General features: G+C 44.8%; 1 protein-coding gene across 6 annotated transcripts in view; it reads left to right on the top strand.

Annotated features, from left to right (window-relative positions):
• The window catches only part of LOC101799748 (deubiquitinase DESI2), a 54180-nt gene that overhangs the window by 19697 nt on the left and 16164 nt on the right, over nt 1-18319 (top strand). For 5 of the 6 annotated variants that reach the window (XM_038179143.2, XM_005021623.5, XM_013101470.5 and 2 more), the window contains 3 exons: nt 15108-15180; nt 16499-16592; nt 17645-17786. In XM_038179143.2, the coding sequence (XP_038035071.1) occupies nt 15108-15180; nt 16499-16592; nt 17645-17786 (309 nt within the window). Of the gene's footprint in view, nt 1-12322; nt 12463-15107; nt 15181-16498; nt 16593-17644; nt 17787-18319 lie in introns of all 6 variants that reach the window. The other variant, XM_038179142.2, reaches the window with a different exon arrangement.

Raw genomic sequence — 18319 nt, forward strand, 5'->3', positions numbered from 1 at the left:
GGTGTTGGAGTGAGGTAATAACCATGGCTGTAAGGCTGCTCAAAATAGAAATGCAGCTGATGTCACTTTTTTTTTCTTCCCAAAGAGGGGAAGATGATGCATTGATGGCTGGTGTGTATATATATATCCATCACTGTTTTCATGCTTGGTTACCCGGAAGCTGCTGCTGCTGGAGGGTAGAAAACCAAGCTATGTACTTTTTCTCGTGGCTCACAGTGTACAAACACACCAGTACATCTTTGAGGATGAAGTAAGCTGGGAGAGAATTAAGAAAACCACTGTTTTTTTAGTTTCCTTGCTGACGGAGGCTGACCTTTCTGCAGGCTAAGTATTGACACAGCACAAGCATTTCCAGGGATTCACAGCACTCCTGTGCAAGTGGCCACGTTGTGGAGAAGGTTAGGAGAAAATTGTTCCCCTAAGGAGATTTCTCAAGGACAAATACATAGTGCTGCTCCTTTGGTGCAATACTGGGCCTGATTCTGGGTTTTATTATTAAAATGTATGTGAAAAGAGGTTGATTGTGAGTCTAGCCATGGCTGGCTTTGAACATGCTCTTAGGCATGTTTTCTTCACACTAGTGGAGCCCCTCATAAAAACCAGAGTTAAAATGTTGCTGTTCTCTAATTCTTCGCTGTATAGGTGCAGACTGTATGTATGTTTGCACGTGTGGTGCATGAGTAAATATGTACTAGTTTCTTGTGCAAGTTTAATCTATATTCTAATGTGGAGTGAGTTAACACTCTCCTGCTTACAGCATGCTGGTACCTGCCTTCTGCTGTGAAGGAACTACTTGTGATAGTGACTGAGGCCCGGCCATGAACTGGAATTCCGGTGTATTTCATGAAGCCACTGTAGGAATCGGAACAAGAGAGTTCTGGCTCCAAAGAGATTGCAAGCTGCTTGTCAGCTAGATCTGGCTGCATGCATGCAAACAGGGACTGGTTTGTAACCCCACCTGCTACCGTAACTGCTAGCAAGAAGAGAAGTCTCAGATGCAAACGTTTCTGTGGTCATAGTGTCTGGTCAGATAAAACTGTATTCCCACTGTGGCGTTTTGTACTGATATTTTTGGTCTCTTTCACTGGAAGAGAGGCTGAGCAGTATTTTGAGATGTTAAAGGGAAGCACGGTAGAAGGAATTGTATAAATGATACCAAACTTACACTTCTTAGAGCAAATGAAAGTTTACCATAAGATGAAATACAGCAGCTGGGCTGCTGATCTTATTTGTTTGATGAATCTGTTTACCTCTTGCATGCATCCATCTAACTCAGGAGAAGGCAGATATATGGAGTGGGAACTGAATGGTCTCAGATCTATCCATTCATCACTTTCATGACTATCATTCCTGGAGTGTCCAGATACTTCCCTGCAATATAGAATAAATATCTTTCTTTTCTCTTGGTCTGCAGGATAATTAGCTTAACTTATAGATTTATGGCCACTCGCAGTCCCCAGCTTGCATGAGTGAACTTAAAGAAAAGCAAAGTGGAAGAAATGAGACCCACATCTGTCATGCAAACCCCTTCATCTCTTGTGGGAGCCATGCCTGCACCTAGGTGAGGTCCAGCTGTATGGAGTTCTGCTCTTGTTCTCCTGCCTTACTGTCTGAGCATTGCACAGAGCCAGTAGACCACTTTAGAAAGAGTGCAGTATTTTTTCAGGTCTCTGTCTCTCTGGGCAGCATTTTTGGGTGAGCACGGAACTTGACTTACGGGTATAGTGTCCTACTATTAAGAGCATGGGCTCTTATTTTTGGCACTAATTGAAATGGGAGTGTGCTTGGAGTGTTCTTCCTCGCTCCTAGAAATGAGTTAGCTAGCTTTTGAGAAAAGTGGTGGCCTGTTGTCAGCTAGGACTAAGTGTGCATGTCTTTTTTTTTTTTTTTTTTTTCTTGCAACACTTCTCTAGGCATCTAGAAGGTTCTTGAAAGGACTAAACCAGAGGGATAATTTAATCTGAGAGCAGATGTCTTTGATGCTAGAGGATGTTGTGTGCTAGATGAGGCATTTATAGTGTTTACCTCTTTCTCCTATGGTAGCCTGGCCACAGTTCAGACTAGCTGTCTACCCTGCATGCAGGAGAATTTTTTGGCAGGCCTCTCAGGGAGCTGGCAGATGGTACCATTTGCATGCTGTGGTACAGATACATAACCATTTCCCTTTTAACTAAAATAAATAGGAGCCGAGATGCAGTTGCGGTATCTAATGGACTTTTATAGAGACAAAAAAAAAAGTTGGGGGGTAGAGGATATTTTTGGTGAAACTTATTATATATGGCAAATTCTTTTCCTTGATCTTTCTGAAGTATTTCCTTATTGCACCCTTCCCCTTCAGTCCCTGATCTCCTGGGTATGTGGCAGACATGGAGACTCAATAAGGTGCACGTCCATTGAGAAACCAGCTTGCTGAAGCCCTGAGGTCGTCTCAGGTCTAGTTTTAGGCACATGCAATACACAGGGGACTAGCACGGAAGTTGTGTTTTGGCACAAGTCTAAAATGATTACTGTGCCCAGCAGATGGGAATTACTTAGGGCAGCCTGAATGATATCCCAACGCTGGTCTCATGCATGCTGTGTTGGTTTTGAGGTGGAGGGTAGGGTAGGTTTAATGTTTTCCCAGTGGAGATGCACATGTGGCACGGTTGTACCTGTCCCTGTGCATGGGGTGTGTGACTCTTGTGAGAAGCAAGCAGAGGTTATCCTATTGAAGGGCTACACAAATACCCACCCTGTAATCTGAAATTATTTTCACCCAAAACAGTGTCTCCATATTGCTGAATGCTGATGACTTGCTGCCAGGCTCTGCTGCTAACCATACTCTCAGTCTTTCAGTAATGGATGGCCACTAAATGATGCCAGATCTGCACGTCCAGTGCTGCTTGTTAAAGTGGGAATCCTGGAAAGAAAAATAAATCCCTCGTAGCCCCCAAACAAACAGGAGTACAGCATGTTGCACTGGAGTCATTAAGGTACTCCCACAGCTTTCCAAATCTTTCCCAGCCATCCTATGTTAATCATTCTGTTGCATCCTCATATGGGAGATAAAGTATCCCCCGAGCTGTTTGTCAACATCCAATAGCTGAATGTCACCCACTAAAAATGATCACTCAGACTTCCAGCACTATTTGTGGTTAGTACTGTTCTCAGCCATTTTAAACAGTGCTAAAATCAGCCAGTGTGGAAACCCTTTGATCATGGGTTATAAAGGACTTTATCTGAACTTTCCCTGATCAGTTTTTCTATCAGTTCTGTGCTTTGAAGAAGATAATTCTTCCAAAAAACAGTTTGGCATTGGGTTAGGTTCCAGGGCAACCCACTTTTTTTTAGACAGTTTGCTTCTTGAGGGACTGTGCCTTGCTCTACTCCTTTATTGTCTTCAGAACAGCAAGAACTGGACTTCTGAGGGAAGGTGTATTTGAATCCCCATGGTGCAGCAGCATTTCATCATTGCTGTAGTTAAGTTCCTTGGCTTCTGCTTTATCCCTTAAATTGTAATATGGAAACATCACTGCAACAATGTAATATCAGTAATTGTGCTGGAACAGCAGAGTGTATGTGTGTATGACTGGCAAAAATGCTCCAATATCCCTTTTTCTTGTAGGAAAACATAATGCAGAGAGACGAGGCGCAGTGTGAAACTGGCACTGTTTTTGAAGAGTTATCCAGGACAGGACAAAGCGCTGTAGGAAAAAAGGACAAGGCACAAGCTGAGGGAATCTGTGTTTCCCAGCATTTTCCTAAGCTAAGCTGGTTAGAAACACTGCCAGCTAGGCATGGCCCCTGGAACCTCTCCAGGAAAAATCTCAGCTCACATTGTGAAAGGGTTTCCCCCGTCCATGCTGGAGAACAGATTCCCTTCTCAGAAGCTCCAAGATAAATATTGATTTTTGCAATAGCAAACTAATGTCAATGGCACCCAGCCAATTTCTATCGCAGGCACAGCAAGGTATTTTGAGCACGTGCCACTGAAGCCAGCATGAATATAGCTTCCTTAGGTGCAAACAGCCCCCACCCCACTTATTTTTCCTGCTGCTGCTGCTGTTGGCTCCCAGGACAGGTACAAATGTTCTTGGCAAGTGAGAAGGAGACAGGGAGTGAGGATTTACAGGTCTGTGTGATGTGTAAGCACTGGACTTGATTTTTGGCCTTACATGGGATTTACACAGAGAGGAGATCTGGAGATGTGTTTTTCATATGGTTACAGTATTGCCTGTGGAAATCCAGATTTGCTGGTGGGTAGGCTCAGCTCCTGGTTGTGAGGTGCTACTGCTGCTGTTGTGAACTCCAGGATGAGGTCTGCATCCATGGACTTCAAGCAGCAAACAATCAGCGCTGGGAAGGAGAGGAGATCCTTATCTCTGTTGGAATTGTCTGAGAATGGAGCCCATCTGTTTCAGCTGCAGTGGAGCAGGAGAGTCCGTTCAGGTTGCTGATGCTGTTGGCGTGAGCCACTTCAGGGTAAATAGGAATCTGAAGAATTTGAAGGGTCAGTTTTGAATTTGAACGTGGTACCTTCCTGATGAAATTCTAGTTTTGACCTGGTCCAAAGGAAGTCTGTTGTGTGCCCATAGCAAAGCAGGGAAAGTGAACCTCATGTGTCCTTGTTTCCCATCTACCTCTGGGTCTGTCCCTGCAGTCCATCACTGGTTAGTCTATAGGTGTTTGAATGCACTTCCCTCTCTTATTTGAAGCCAAAATATTTTTCATATTTTCTTTTATTTTTATTTCGGTTGCACTTTTTTTTCTGCTGAAGACATCAGTATTTGTTTAATGAATTTGTCTGCTAAGCCTGCAGATTCATTTGAAGTCGTCTTCTGTCTCCCTTGGGTCTTTCTCCGCACAACGGGTTGAAAGCAGGATGCTGTTGTGGTCTGTACTAATGGGGTGGTGCAGAAGGGCTGCTTATTCCCCTGCCTGTGATGTTCTTGGTCCTTTGGTGACATCAAAGGAGACTTCGTGTCCTTTTGTGATGGCTGTACCTACTAGGACTTCGTTGTTACCTCAGCCTTCCCAAGTAGTTATCCATGCAGGAACTTGGCAGAAGCCAAAGTTGTTTTACCTAGTTCCTTATTCTTTCTTGGTGTGGAGAGAGTAGATGTTGTCCCCACCTTGTATGGCTAGGAGACTGTTGTCCTTGGTGAAAATATTAATAAATTGAGTTGTAATGCAGAAAAGAGTGTTGTCTTTAAGAGATTTGACTGCTAAGGCTAGAACTCCTTCAGAGATGGCTAAAGCTGGAAAAAAAAATACAGCTGAAACTTTTAAAAAGCTTCTTCCAAGTTCTTTCATTCAGTTTGTCAGATGAAGTGCAAGCTCTTCAATAGGCTATAGTGCCTTTGGCAAACGAAGCCACTTCGATCTCCCTTTTCAGAAGAGGAGATGCTGTAGATCAGCCTCACTCCTTTCAATTTTAACAAACCTTGTGATAATCATGTAGATTCCCCCCTTTTTTTTAATTTTGGTGGGCAGTATAGAAGCGTTGTTGGATTGTTTGAGCTGCTATCTTGAACTCATCTCTGCTCCTGATCCACTGCATAGTCAAAGCACAAGCTGTATTCTGGTATTTTTTCCCCCTACCTCTAAAATGAAGAATGCTTTCATGTTCCTCACAAATGCTGTGAGGCTTAAAAATTGCCTTCTACGAGATAGTTTTTCACCCCACCACTGTTACACCTCAGTGCAGTGTGCCTTCAGAGGGCAGTTCTTAAGGGAATGTTCCTGCCAAAATGAAGTTGAAAGTGACCTGTGTGCAGATGATTTAAATTGTCATGGTCATATCTTTGACAACAGGGGCTTTACCATTAGTCTGTTGCATCCCATCTCTACAAAATGGTTGCAGCTTGGCATTTGGGTGATGATTCTTCATTCTCTACAACATCTGACTAAGTAGGTATGGTCTGGAGAGAAGGTGGACCGATCTTGGCAGGTGAGCAAGGCTGATGTGAAATGAAGATGAGTTTGTTGGTCTGGATCAACGGGGAAGTCTTAAGTAACTTGTCAGGGGGTAACTGGAAGAAACTCTATTCAGGAAGAAGGGCAGACTCTCCATTTCCCCCAGAAATGGATCCCTCCCCCATGTTAGTGAGATGAGCAGACTTTTCTTCATAGGTATTAACTTTCTCTCCTGAAGACTTTGGCTGAATTGGATCCTACTGAACAATACTTTATTCCTGAACTAGTTATGAATGGAGAGAGCGTAGTGGAGGATCAGCAGTACTTTGTAGTTTGAAAGACATTAGTGTTTTTGATGCTCTCATTAGAAACTTGAGATCCCTAAAAATCTGCCGTGGTTGGATGTGGGCTGTTGGTGTGCCTGAGCTAGCAAAAAAAAAAAAAAAAAAGTGTTTGTGTTTCTGCCTGGCAGGTGCACCCTGAGAGAGAACAAGCCAGAGAAGAAAAATCAGTGTTGTATTAAGGCTTTGCTACTATCAGGGAGAGATTCAGCTACCTGAGCAGGGCAGGAGCCTCTGGTCAGAGTCTTAACTGCCTGTTTATGTGGTGGCATGGATCCCTCTCAATCTCTCCTGCTGGAGCTGTTTACTTGCACATGCATCACTTTGATGGAGAAGCTATAGTTAGTGATTAGGGTGTTCATCTTGGATGTGACAGGCTGAAGTTTAAATTCCTGCTACAAATCTGCCAGAGCAGAGAGATGAACTGTGCTTTTCAGCACTTCGGGGCCAAGCTACAGCTGTCAGGCAATTAGCTATTCTGTGGAGGGCTTGGGGAACGTGTCTCCTACAGCCCGATTCCCTGAACAAAGGCAGGTATTTTGGTCTAGGCAAGCTTAGTACGTAGACTGAAGTGCATGTTTTCAAAGGATGCACAAAATGTCACTTTCCCCTTTGTACTGCTGGCTGTCAGGACAGGGCTAGCCTCTTCTTTGGAGAGAGAACCACAGAATTGGGCAGTCTTTGAGGATGCATCCAGTCTTGAGGAAAGCTGTTGGGTGGCAAGGTGACCATATCAAGAGCATGTTGCTTGGCTCTAGCTTGGCCCTCGCTTGCCTGGTAGTTCCAGAGTCCAAGTGTCTGCACTATGCTTCAGATGTCTCCTTGTAAACTGGACTGTAGGATATTTATCTCCCAGTGGTTCACAAGTCACTTGCATGTCCTTTGGTAGGAAACCTGCTTCCTGACATGCTCCAAAGACTTGAGATGAGGGCTTACAATGCACATAGGTGTGCAGGGTTAAAATGTGCTCAGCTGAGACTGTTAACAGCCTCCTAGATGTTAGCAGTGGAAAACACATCGGACTGTTCAATACTGTCAAGCACAGGCACGCTAAAGCTTTCCTGATGTAGCTTTCAGTCATATCAATGTTTCCTTGTGCTTTTTCACTGCCAAAGATCTTCTAAATGCTTAGCCTAAGTCTCTCTTCTTTCAAACTGCTACTCCTACTTGGATCCTTTTGTACCATTTTTCAGAAGTCTTCTCCCATAATTCATCAGCCCTTCAAATGTTTGCAAATTTGTCATCTGTAGTCATTGCTTTGCTAAGCTCTTCTGAATTAATTCTCTTGTAACTCAGTCTCACCATTTCCGTGATCATTTAGCTGCTGTTCTTTTTGAATACCTCTCATTTTGTTGTTGTGAATGCATCTAAGGCAAAGGTATTGGCGCTTCCCTAACACACCGAAGTTTCCCAGCTGCGTTTCCTACCTTTTTGCTCCTTGTAGCCTCACTCTCCTTTGTCCAAGTGGAAAATAATGATTAATTATCTGTGTGAATCATGCAGTAACTAATTCAGTCCTGCAACTCAAGGACAATTCTACTGAACAAGTCCTGTGTACAGCTTGCATACAGCGTGTCTGGTATTTTGCAGGAGAGTTCAGTTCCCTTTGAGCTGTACTTGAGGTCTCCACACAGAGCAAATGAGATGCATCCCAAAAGCAGGATTACTGTGCATAGCAGCTTTATCAGGAAAACAGACCTAGTCCCAGCCATGCAGATTGTATCACTTGAAGCAGGATAAAAAAACCTTACTAACACTCAATGGCATATTGGAAAAAAATATTAAGGCTAGCCTGGGAGTTGAAACACTTCAACGTAATCCTGCAAATGGAGGCCTTTTTTTTTCTGTCTCCATATACTTGAGATTATGATTGTACACAAATTGTCAAAACTAAGGAGATACAGCACGGGAAATGGTGTGCAATAGCACAGATTGTCCTTTTGCAAGACTTTTTATGAGACCACTGTCTGGGTCAGGCTCTTAGCACTGGCACATGCCGTTCCCATCTCCAGCAATGTCCCCTTTTAGTGACTTCATTGGATGCCCCCAGTCCCACCCCTTCCTCTCCTTCAGGCACAGTCAGAGCTGAGGTGAAGGGAAGCAGGAGGAGGTTAGGAAAATGGCATGTTGCTTCTCATATGGCACAAACATCTACTACAAATACCACATTGTGTACACAGATGCCTGAGCTGGGCCATCAGTGTCACAACTGACAGACCCTTGGGCTGGTGGATTAACTTCTGATGGCTTCTTTGTGAACCTGCAAATGGAAGATATGGGGATGTTCATTCTGTAGGAACAGAAAGTAGTTGCTTAATGCAGCCAGCTAGTTTTCCTCTCTCCACTAATAAAGCAGGTCCTCACTCAAGCTCTGAAACACCGGTTGGGTGAACGTTTGCGCTCCTCAGCAGGAGCCGACTATATTTAGTGCAGAATATGCCACCTTCTAATAACAGGTTACAGATGTGCATTGTTTCAGGCAAAAGATAGGCAGGGCTCAGCTTCTTGGCATGGCTGCAGGATAACGCCTGCCATCAGTGCAGAAAGGTAGCAAGCAGAATGGTGGCGGAGAAAGTAGATGGTTGTAAGAGACTTCAAGTGGTGTCACGTTGAGCTGGGGCTATGCCTGCCCTTTGGTAGGAGGAGGTGGTAAATGGAAGCACTGAAGGTATCCCATTCTCACAGCTAAATCTTTTTTTTCATAATTTAAGAAGTAAAATAGAGCCCAGCCCAAAGGTAACTGCTGGAATGCAAACTGCTTCCTTTCTGCAGCCTGATTAATGTTGTTCTGCTGGCCTGCTGTTCTTCCAGTAAAATGACATTACATCACAACACTGAAGCATAAGTAGATTTCCAACTCTCCCTCAGCAGCAGCAGTAGTTTTTAATCCACATGCGGTGTTTAGGAGGCACAGAAATAAGCTCTTTGTTTCATGATTGCTAAGATTTTAGCGTTGGCTCATGCGTCAGGCAATTCAGAAGTATATAATAACGTCTGAAAAAACACTGCAGTTTCCAAAGAAATTCCTCCTGAGGAGACAGCTAAGGAGTGTATTTAACTAGCTGGAGAGGAAAAGATCCTTTGCAGAGCAGATGCCTTGTCTTTTTCTTCTTTCTGTAATGTGACTGCTCCTCAGATGTCTCTTCTCCAGCCAGTTCTTCTAAAATGTCTAAGTCTGAAGTGAGGTCCCCAAGTCCTACCTTGTACGACCCCTCATCTCAGTGCTACACGGAGCTCTCCGGCTTTATTGAAGCAGCAGGCATCTCAGCACTTGGTTGCTCTCCTGTAGAAACCCTGTGGTTCCCCAGGCTTTGATTGCTTCTGTCAGTAGGGTGGTACATGGAGATGCCAGTGACCACTCTCTGGGAACTTTTCCTTGAGACTTGCCAGCTATTACCTTTCACAACTGGAGACTGATCGTGTGGATTTGGTTTGTAAGCAGAGAACTGCTTACTGCAGTATTGTGTTTCTCTGTCATTATCTGACATTGAAGTGAAACTTAGCATGGCTGAATAAAACAGGCACTTTTGGCTAATTGGATTTGGAGTGACCTGATGGGCTGCCAGACCCTGGCCCATGAAGCAGAGGCCTTGCAGACTGGTATCTTTTGCCAGCAGCAAAAGAGCCTGGCTTAGGAAGCGATCCTCCAGCTGGGAAGAGTCATGTTCTGCATGTGCTGTAGGGTGAACACCTATCCAGACAGCTTTTCCCAGGTATGAAGTACCAAAGGCAGGTCTTTATCATCACTCCTCCTCTCAGTATCCTGTTAGGCTTCTTATTTTGTTATTAGTTGCTGTTCTGCCTGAATGCATTTAAATCCTTTCACGCTTAATCTGTATTCACGGCATATTAGGAAAATAGCATTTTAAACTTGGTTAATTTACAGACCTTGGAACTCCGGAGAACTGAGCGTAAAAGAGACGCAGGTCACACTGAAATGAGCTTGGGTCTCATCCAATTGCTAAAGAAAACTTACTCACAGCAGCCGTGCTGTATAATTTGATGTCACGCCACGTGATAGTGGGTTTTTATTACTAAAGCTCTAGGCCAGGAGTGAACAGCAGAAGGATCGAGACACGTTGGCAGAACTGTGCACATGCCTAAGGACATGAGTGAATACTGCTGCAGTATGACTGAAGGCTCTTGGCAAAGATCTATCAGAAGCCTGCTGTCCTGCATGTCTGTAGTGAGATAATGCTTCCTTCACCACTAACTACAAGCATTGCTCAGGGAATAGTCTGTGAGCTGTTTCGGACTCTTTCCTTACACCTATATGGGCCCAAGATCCTGGTTCAGAAAAATGTATTGGGGAAAGCGAAATTCTTCTGAAGTTGCTGAACATTTTCTACCTGACTGTATAGGTCTGAGGTTTCATTGATGGATTTCCTGAAGTGATTTCTAGCTTCACCTCTATGTTTTTTCTACTCTCATATTTCACATCTGGATCAACAAATCTCGGAAAATAATGCCAGATGCTACTTTGATGCTTCTTGACTGGCCTCTTGCATCAATCTGATGTTGCATTTAATACTGGCTTTTGGTTTGAGCTTTAATGTTGCAGAGGATTTTTCTGGTGTTTGGGATACGACTGATAGTCGTATCGGTGCATATTTTTTTTCAGTGCATTTATGACTGCTCACGCTCCTCTGCAAGTTTTCATGGAGCTGCCTAGGTAAGTTAACAGCAGAGGCCAAGCACTGCAAAGGCCAAGACAAAGCCTTCAGGAAAAAGCATTTTGCATGAAGTTTGTGTAGTGTATCAAAGGCAGAGGAGTGAAGGAATGCTCCTTTTCTGTCCGACTAACTCCGTCATGGAGCACACTAGTAGCAGCTGGAGCCCTGAGTGTCCTCCCCTGGGATCTGTCAAGCCAAGGGTCTCTTCTGCAGTGAGCCAGCTCCCCCATCCTGTGGATAGGAGATGTCACCTCTGCAAGGGAGAACTTGGTGTGATGGCATGTGACTTGGTTCTCAAAAAGGAGAGGATTAAACTCAAGCCCAGGAGTAGGGCAGATAGTCTGCGATGGGACTTGTGTTGTCAGGAGTGCTTCGTGCTCTGCAGACTAGCAGAGTGTGAGGGGATCTGACCATTCCCTTCAGTCCCTTAACACTCTCTATACACACCAGTACTGTCAGAATATTATCTGTAGCTCTGGTCCCCCATTACTGTTCTCTTGCTCCTAGAAGCAAAGTTATGCCAATTGATTCACAGGGAAAAGGAAGCAATGCTACTGAATTATGTGCAGATGGAGGAGGAGATTTGGTTATTTACTGGTTCATAATCTACAAGGATCGTGCTATCTGCTCCTCTGTCCCAGACCTTCCAGAAGCATATCAATATAATGAAGCTTTTTAGTTTTGTTTCTTCAAATTTGGGATATTTGCTGTCCCAGTTTCACTTCTATCTCTGAGTATGAAAGATGAATAAAGGGAATAAATAAAACAAAGTGAATAACACAACTGACTTAGAGTATCCACCAGAGTCTGAACTCTCACTGGACACTTTGATCTCTGAACCAAACCAACTGTGAAATCACAGGTGGCTTGAATAAAAACCAGAAAACTTCAAATTCTACTTCATCAGGGACTTGCATGAAAAACTCTTTAATTTGTATAATGCAAAATGAGAAGAGGTTCCTCTCTGGGTCTGAATTTTGAGTCCTGGGCTATCTCTGGCTTTTGTGAAGCCTGCCTAGCCTTCCTCTTTGCCTCTCTTCACTTCTGAGCTGTTCTCTGTGTTGGCTGAAGGTGGAAACAAGACAGATTGCTCCAAGTCCTTTCTGCAGGGTTTATGACACAATTTTGCAGGCAGCATGCAATGCAGCTATGAATCACAAGTCCTTTTAAGATACTGCTGAATTCAATTCCATAGCTCTTTCAGCTGGCTCAGAACAGGCTGTAGGTTGTGTGTTTTTTTTTTTTTTTTTTTTATAAAATCTAAGATATAGCCAATTTACTCAAGAGATGAGTATTTGCTGACTGTTGCTGCTATTCTTATGCTCAGAACTGCAAAGCCCTTGGAAAACGAGTCCAGCTCGTGCATGTGTGTACAAACCTGGCTTCAAATCTGGCTTGGATTCTCTCTTCCAGCTCAGCAAGTGACTGACATGTTCGCTTCAGCACAGCTTCCTCCTGAGACAACCCGTGGGCTGTGCCAAAGTGCCGTGAAGCGTTTGTTGCGCGTTCGGTCGCACACCAGCGGCAGATTCTGCAGCACCCTGGAGATGGGGGTGAGCTGAGGACAGCAGCAGCCGTGATTCAGAGCTGCTTTGCATTTCGGTCTTGCTAACAGTTCACTGCAAACAGAAATCCTTGGTATTATCTAAGATGCAAATCAGGTCCCACTTCACTAACACTCCTGTGTTGTCAAGGTTATTTGAAAGGAAGCGCTAAACCCATATTGCTTCTGTTCAGGTGAAATTCAGGTGTGGCTGAGGTTATGTTAGGTCCATAATAGTTTGTTAAAGGGACTCATAGTGAAGAATGCAGGAGTCCATGTGGTGGGGTGGTTCTGGGGCTGTGGCTCTGCTGGGAACAGGAATGGTGCCGGTGAGTGGTGGACAAAGAGGGCTTTGTGGCCCGACAGCACTCTGCACACATGAGGTGGTCATGTTTAATGCATTATTTGTCCTGTTTTTCTACTTATTCATTGTTTGGATGCACAGAAGAAGGAAGAGCTATAGCTGGAAGTGGCTTTCAGTTCCCATTTCACGTCTGAAGTACAAAGCCTGACGCTGAGCAGCCCCTGCAGGTAGCCCTGACTTTGATAACTGGCAAGAATGATTCCAACTTAAAATAAAGCTTGCTGTTAGTTACTCCTCTGAGCAAAGCAGCTGGTGTGACCTGGGCACATTGTGCCTGGAGTGCTGCTGTGAGACAGCAGCTTGGCCTGAGGGACGAAGGCAACCTCCTTACCTTGCCCTCTGGGAGCAGTTACAGCGGGGCTCTCTGGAAACCAGTGCTTCTCTGAAGCTTACCGAGGCCATCTGAGAGTCTGAGGAGAACTGAAGAGAGAAAAGAAAGAAACGGGCTTTGGTCTTCTCAGGAGATGGGGTTGGTGTTGTGTGGGTTCCTCCATGCAGCCTCCAGCTCTGTGTCATCCTCTCCAGTCAGAGCAGGGATGTGGGGAAGGGCAGCAGAAGGCAAGGAGCTGTTTATCCCTAAATACCAGCTGTGGCCCTCAAAAAGAGGGTTCACTGCTAGTGCCCCATCTCAGCTGGCAGAGGTTAAGGGCTACTTAATCTAGCTCCAGTCCAGTGCTCTGATCTATCCAAAACCCCAAGAGTTTGTGTAATTCACTGAAGAGAGAAATGGAGGGTTAAAGAGAGCAGTGGGCAGGGGTCCAGCTTGGGTCAGGAGGTTTGCTGTTGTCCTGCAGTAACACATCAGTTATGATACCAAAACTCAAAGAACAAGGAGCATTCAGGTGTCCTGAAGGAAAAGGAAAGTGCTGTACTGCAGGCGTTTTGGGGGACACAGCTCAAGGTATCAATACTGACCAACCCCATGTCACGTCAGGCTTGGGCCTGTGCTTTTCCAGAGTCTTAGTGGTCGTGCAGAAAGCATTTCCTGGTGATTTACAGAGCTACCGCATTCAATGCAGTCATCAAAAATGCATAAGCAAGCAGAGTGAGGAACGTAGATGGAGTGTGCCAGACCTTTGCTTGCCTAGAGCAGAGGGGTCTGTGCTCGTACCGTGGCAGCTCAGCATCACCAGGCACCAGGGGTGCTGCAGCCAATTCTGGCTCCACCTGAAGCCGTTGCCAGAGCCATAAGGGAATTTTAGCTTAATGAGCCTGTCATGTTGTTGTGCAGGGATAAGTCAACAGCATTCACTTCCTTGCACTGCTCGATTGCAATAGGAATTGGGTTGCTCAGAGTTACTAGAGATGCATTTTCACTGCCATAAGCGAACTGTAAATATACCAGGCGCTGGCGGTTTCCACTCATTGCCTGAAGACATCATTTCTGTGGCAACGCAGCTCTGCAGCTAACCTAATAGATATTTGTGCAGAGCAGGGCTCGTTATCTCCAGTGCAGCACTGCCCTGGCATGGCCGTATGGCTTCCCACTCCAGAATTAGCTTAGCTGGGGTTTGCTTGGATGTCTGCACTGTCCTTCACGGTGTGGTGGAAACAGGCCCTGAGCAGTGCTGGTGGAGGAGCGGTGCATGCGTGCTGTAGTATTCCTCTGCTCTATATTTAGTGGGGAGGAGATGGACTCCAGAGCAACAAAGTCATTTAACAGCTCCTCTTGAACATTCATCTCAGACTTGGGTGAAGTTGTGGTCATCTTGGAGATATAGAGAACTACTAAATGGTGCTTCTCTGACTTACGTGAGGAATAGATTTGTCTCCAAGATCTCATTGCCTAAATAAACATGCCTAAAACTAACTGATTAGGAAGTAAGATGTTGGGAGGTGTTGTAAAACAGTGTACAGAAGATATTTGGGAGTGCTTTAACTCAAGATCTTCAGTATTTTGAAAATAAGACGAATAAATTGGAATGGAGGGGAAATGGTTAGCTAGTCAAGGGAAAAAAGAGTTGAATAATCACATATCCTATGGAAGCTGGGTTTATGCAGGTTCGGGTCTAGTTGTATCTTAATATAGGAAAATGCCTTACATGGAAAGGATTAGATGAGCATTTTTTTTTGGAGATGTAATCCCAGCCAGCTGTATAAACACAGTGCCCACTTCTGTTGCTCTATAAGGAGCCTCAGTTTGTCTCAGGAAAATTTCAAAATTATCATTGTCCTTAAGAGAAGCTGTTTTGAGGAAGGGAGATAGGGGTATATGCCCCAGGGCAAGATCATGTATTTTTTTTCTTTTTTTCTGCTAATGCTCCCAAATGTGCCTTTTTTTCTTACTGTAGTACTGGATAAATGAATACACCTCCACCTTGGGGATTGGTGTCTTCCACTCTGGCATCGAGATCTACGGCAGAGGTATGAAGCATTTCCTTTTCATTACCTGTAGAACAGAGAGAAAATTGCATGGCTAGTCTGATACAGAAAAAAAAAATCCCAAATGCATAGCTTTTGGCAAGGAGTGAGAAACTCAGCCAGCTTTGTTTTAGAGTCCATTGTGGAGTCCAGCTGGAACTTGTGCAGTTCTGCCATGAATAAAGTAGCTCTTTGTATCTTCAGCATGTAATTGCAGCCTCTATAGCTTGTGCAGGTGTGTAGCAGGCTGGCAGATAGGGAGGGAGGACCAAACAACACTGGAAAGACCTGCAACAAAGGAGGAGGAGAGTCTGGGGAGGGGGAAGAGATGTGGATCAGTGGCTGTCTTAAAACCTGCGTAAGGATGTTTGTACTAATTCCATGCCAGAATAAACCAGCTTTGCAGTAATTCTTTATGAATGTCTGTGCTTTAGAAGTCTTAGAATTTGCATCTCCAGATCTTAGAAATTTTGATTTTCAAACAGCAGAATTAAAAGAAAAAATAAAATGTCTTGCAAGGCTTTTTGAAATGGTCTGGATGGGGTTGAGGCTGATTACAGCACCCAAGGTATCTGGAAAAACAGCTGTAGCATAGTGAAGCCAAAGGATAGAACAGCATCACAGACTTCTCGTTGCCCTCTTCATCCAGTGTTAAATGGGAATGACTGGGGTTACCTCACTCGTGGTATTTTTAGCTAGTGCCGTGCAGCAGATAAAAATCCCTGGGGTGCTGTGTTCTGTCGTGAGCACAGCAGCTTTCACAGACCGTGCAAGGTGGCCTGTATAACACGGAGGGGGCCTCCAGGCTCAGCCCACGTGCTAAGGCAGCAGTGTGTAATCAGCTTTTTTTTTTTTTTTTTTTTCCCCTACAAAGAATTCCCCGTAGCTGCCTGCTGTGCTGCCATCTGGAAGAAGGGGACTGATTTCTCCCTACTCTAGAAAAGATTTCTTCTAGCTTGGTGCCACCACCGACAGCCTCACAGTATTTCCAGATGCCTCCACCACAGAACTTCCCACTGGCCTGTATAGGCACAGAGACAGACCTGGAGAGCTTGCCTGGTGTTGAGGAGCAGATTAGCAGCACTAGCTGCTAATTAGCTGTGCAACCACTAGTATTAGCATTGGTGGAGCCTGCTCTGGAGCTGAGGCTGTGAGAGTATCCTCAGGCTGATAGGTACCTGGAAAGAGAAATTGGCTGAGGCTGACTTTAGCAATAGCTCAGCCCCTGGTGCTGATGCTGAGCCACGCAGACAGCTGCCATAGACTTCTTCCTGACACAGCGTTCATTCGATTACTCACAGTCTGTTTCTTTCCTCATCAGAGTTTGCCTATGGAGGGCATCCCTACCCTTTCAGTGGGATTTTCGAGATCACACCTGGCAGTGCGGTAGAGCTTGGCGAGACCTTTAAATTCAAGTAAGGGCCCTTTTCTACGTCTTCCCTGCTCCCCCTACAATGACAGCTACCAGAGGGAGAGGGGAAGTCCTCTCCTCTGGGTCTTCCTCTCCCTCTCATTAGCACCCTCACTCCCTCCTTTACATGATCCTGGTTCAAAGGCAGCCCTGCAGGGGTTTTGAAGGCAGATTAAAGGGTGTACAACAGACAGGGAGCAGTGCTGAACTGTGTTTGGCAGAGTTTAAATGTATACAAATGCCTTACAAATGAATGTAGTTCTCTCTTCCAATTTTCTTTGCTTTCTGTACTCCTGGTTTCATCTGTCAGCAAGAATGGGAGTAGCTGTGTGTTATGCAGAGCCAGTGCAGAGGGGAACAGAAAGCTTGTCTTTTCATGAGGATTGCCTATTTGTGGATGTTGCATGGAGTATGACAAGTCATCTCCTGGGTTTAGTGCTACACTATCGCAAAGGACAGGCCAGCTGCTAGAGGAAACTGAGAGGATACTTCATTAAGGCGCTGTTCAAGGTGTTCAGGTTTTGGGGCTGTGGTTCAAGGAACTGCCCATGGCAGATGGAACTTGACCTTCACACATTGCCAGTTTACATTGAGGGATGTTGGGGACTTGTAGAGGAATGAACACTATTGAATGAATATTGGAAGAAACAATATGTTTATGCATAGAACTGTCTGCTCCTTCCTGGCCCACACTGTGGAAACACTCTCCATCAAAGGAAAAGCATCTCCTCTGTCCTACTGAAAGCTTCTGCAGAGGGGCTGTGGGCAGAGTGGGAAGCAAGCAGACCAGTGCAGCTGAGACTTCCCTTGTGTGAGCAGGAGGCTCTCAGGACTGGTTCTGTGCTGTAACCAGCTTTGTAGATAAAAAGGATATTTTTTGAGGATATTAGTATGCCATTTTGTTAGTAAGGGTCTCTCTGATAGCCCCGGATATTCATGCCAGTGTCTTACACCTGGCCTTCTTGCCATTGCTTTGTTTTCTTTTCCCTGGGTACATATCACTCTCTGCACTGTAGCTTTCCATGTTTTTTTGTGTTGTGTTTTGTTCTTAACTAGAGAATCCATTGCCTTGGGCACCACAGACTTCACAGAAGAAGATGTGGATAAGATCATGGAAGAACTGGGCAAGGAGTACAAAGGCAACGCGTACCATCTGATGCACAAGAACTGTAATCACTTCTCTGCTGCTCTGGCTGAGGTGGGCACAACTGTCTTCTTTCTCTACTTTTTTGCTGCTTCTGATCTGTAGTAGTGAGTACAGAAGGGGAGCTAGGATCAGCACAGCCTGCCACTTCAGAGTCAGTAGTCGGCTCTCCTGTCTCTGCCCTTAATGTTTTTGAAAACCAGTTGCTGTTCAAAACGATGGGGTTAGGAGATGGAGATGCATCAGGTTTGTCACAGGTTTGGTCTAAACTGTGGGTAAAACTTGAACTGCCTGCATTGTGGCTCACTGAATAGGCTGCTGAGCAGGAAACGGAAAGACAAACCTGGCTTGCGTGCAGATGTGCACCATTTTAATAGCAAGAATATAAACAACCTTATATGATGTGAAAAGGAATAAAAGAGGCTTCTCAGTGTTCTGCTAACAAAATGTTGCAGCGTTCAGGAAGTGAGCGTTCCTTTTCCTTATTTAATGTGCACCATCTAAAACTCATTTTACAAAAAAGTATTCATTTTTCTCATAACTCTTTGGTACTTACATATTTCCATGTTCCCAAAAACGCTGTGAAT

This window comes from Anas platyrhynchos, chromosome 5 (assembly GCF_047663525.1).
Source record: "Anas platyrhynchos isolate ZD024472 breed Pekin duck chromosome 5, IASCAAS_PekinDuck_T2T, whole genome shotgun sequence".
NCBI lineage: Eukaryota > Metazoa > Chordata > Aves > Anseriformes > Anatidae > Anas > Anas platyrhynchos.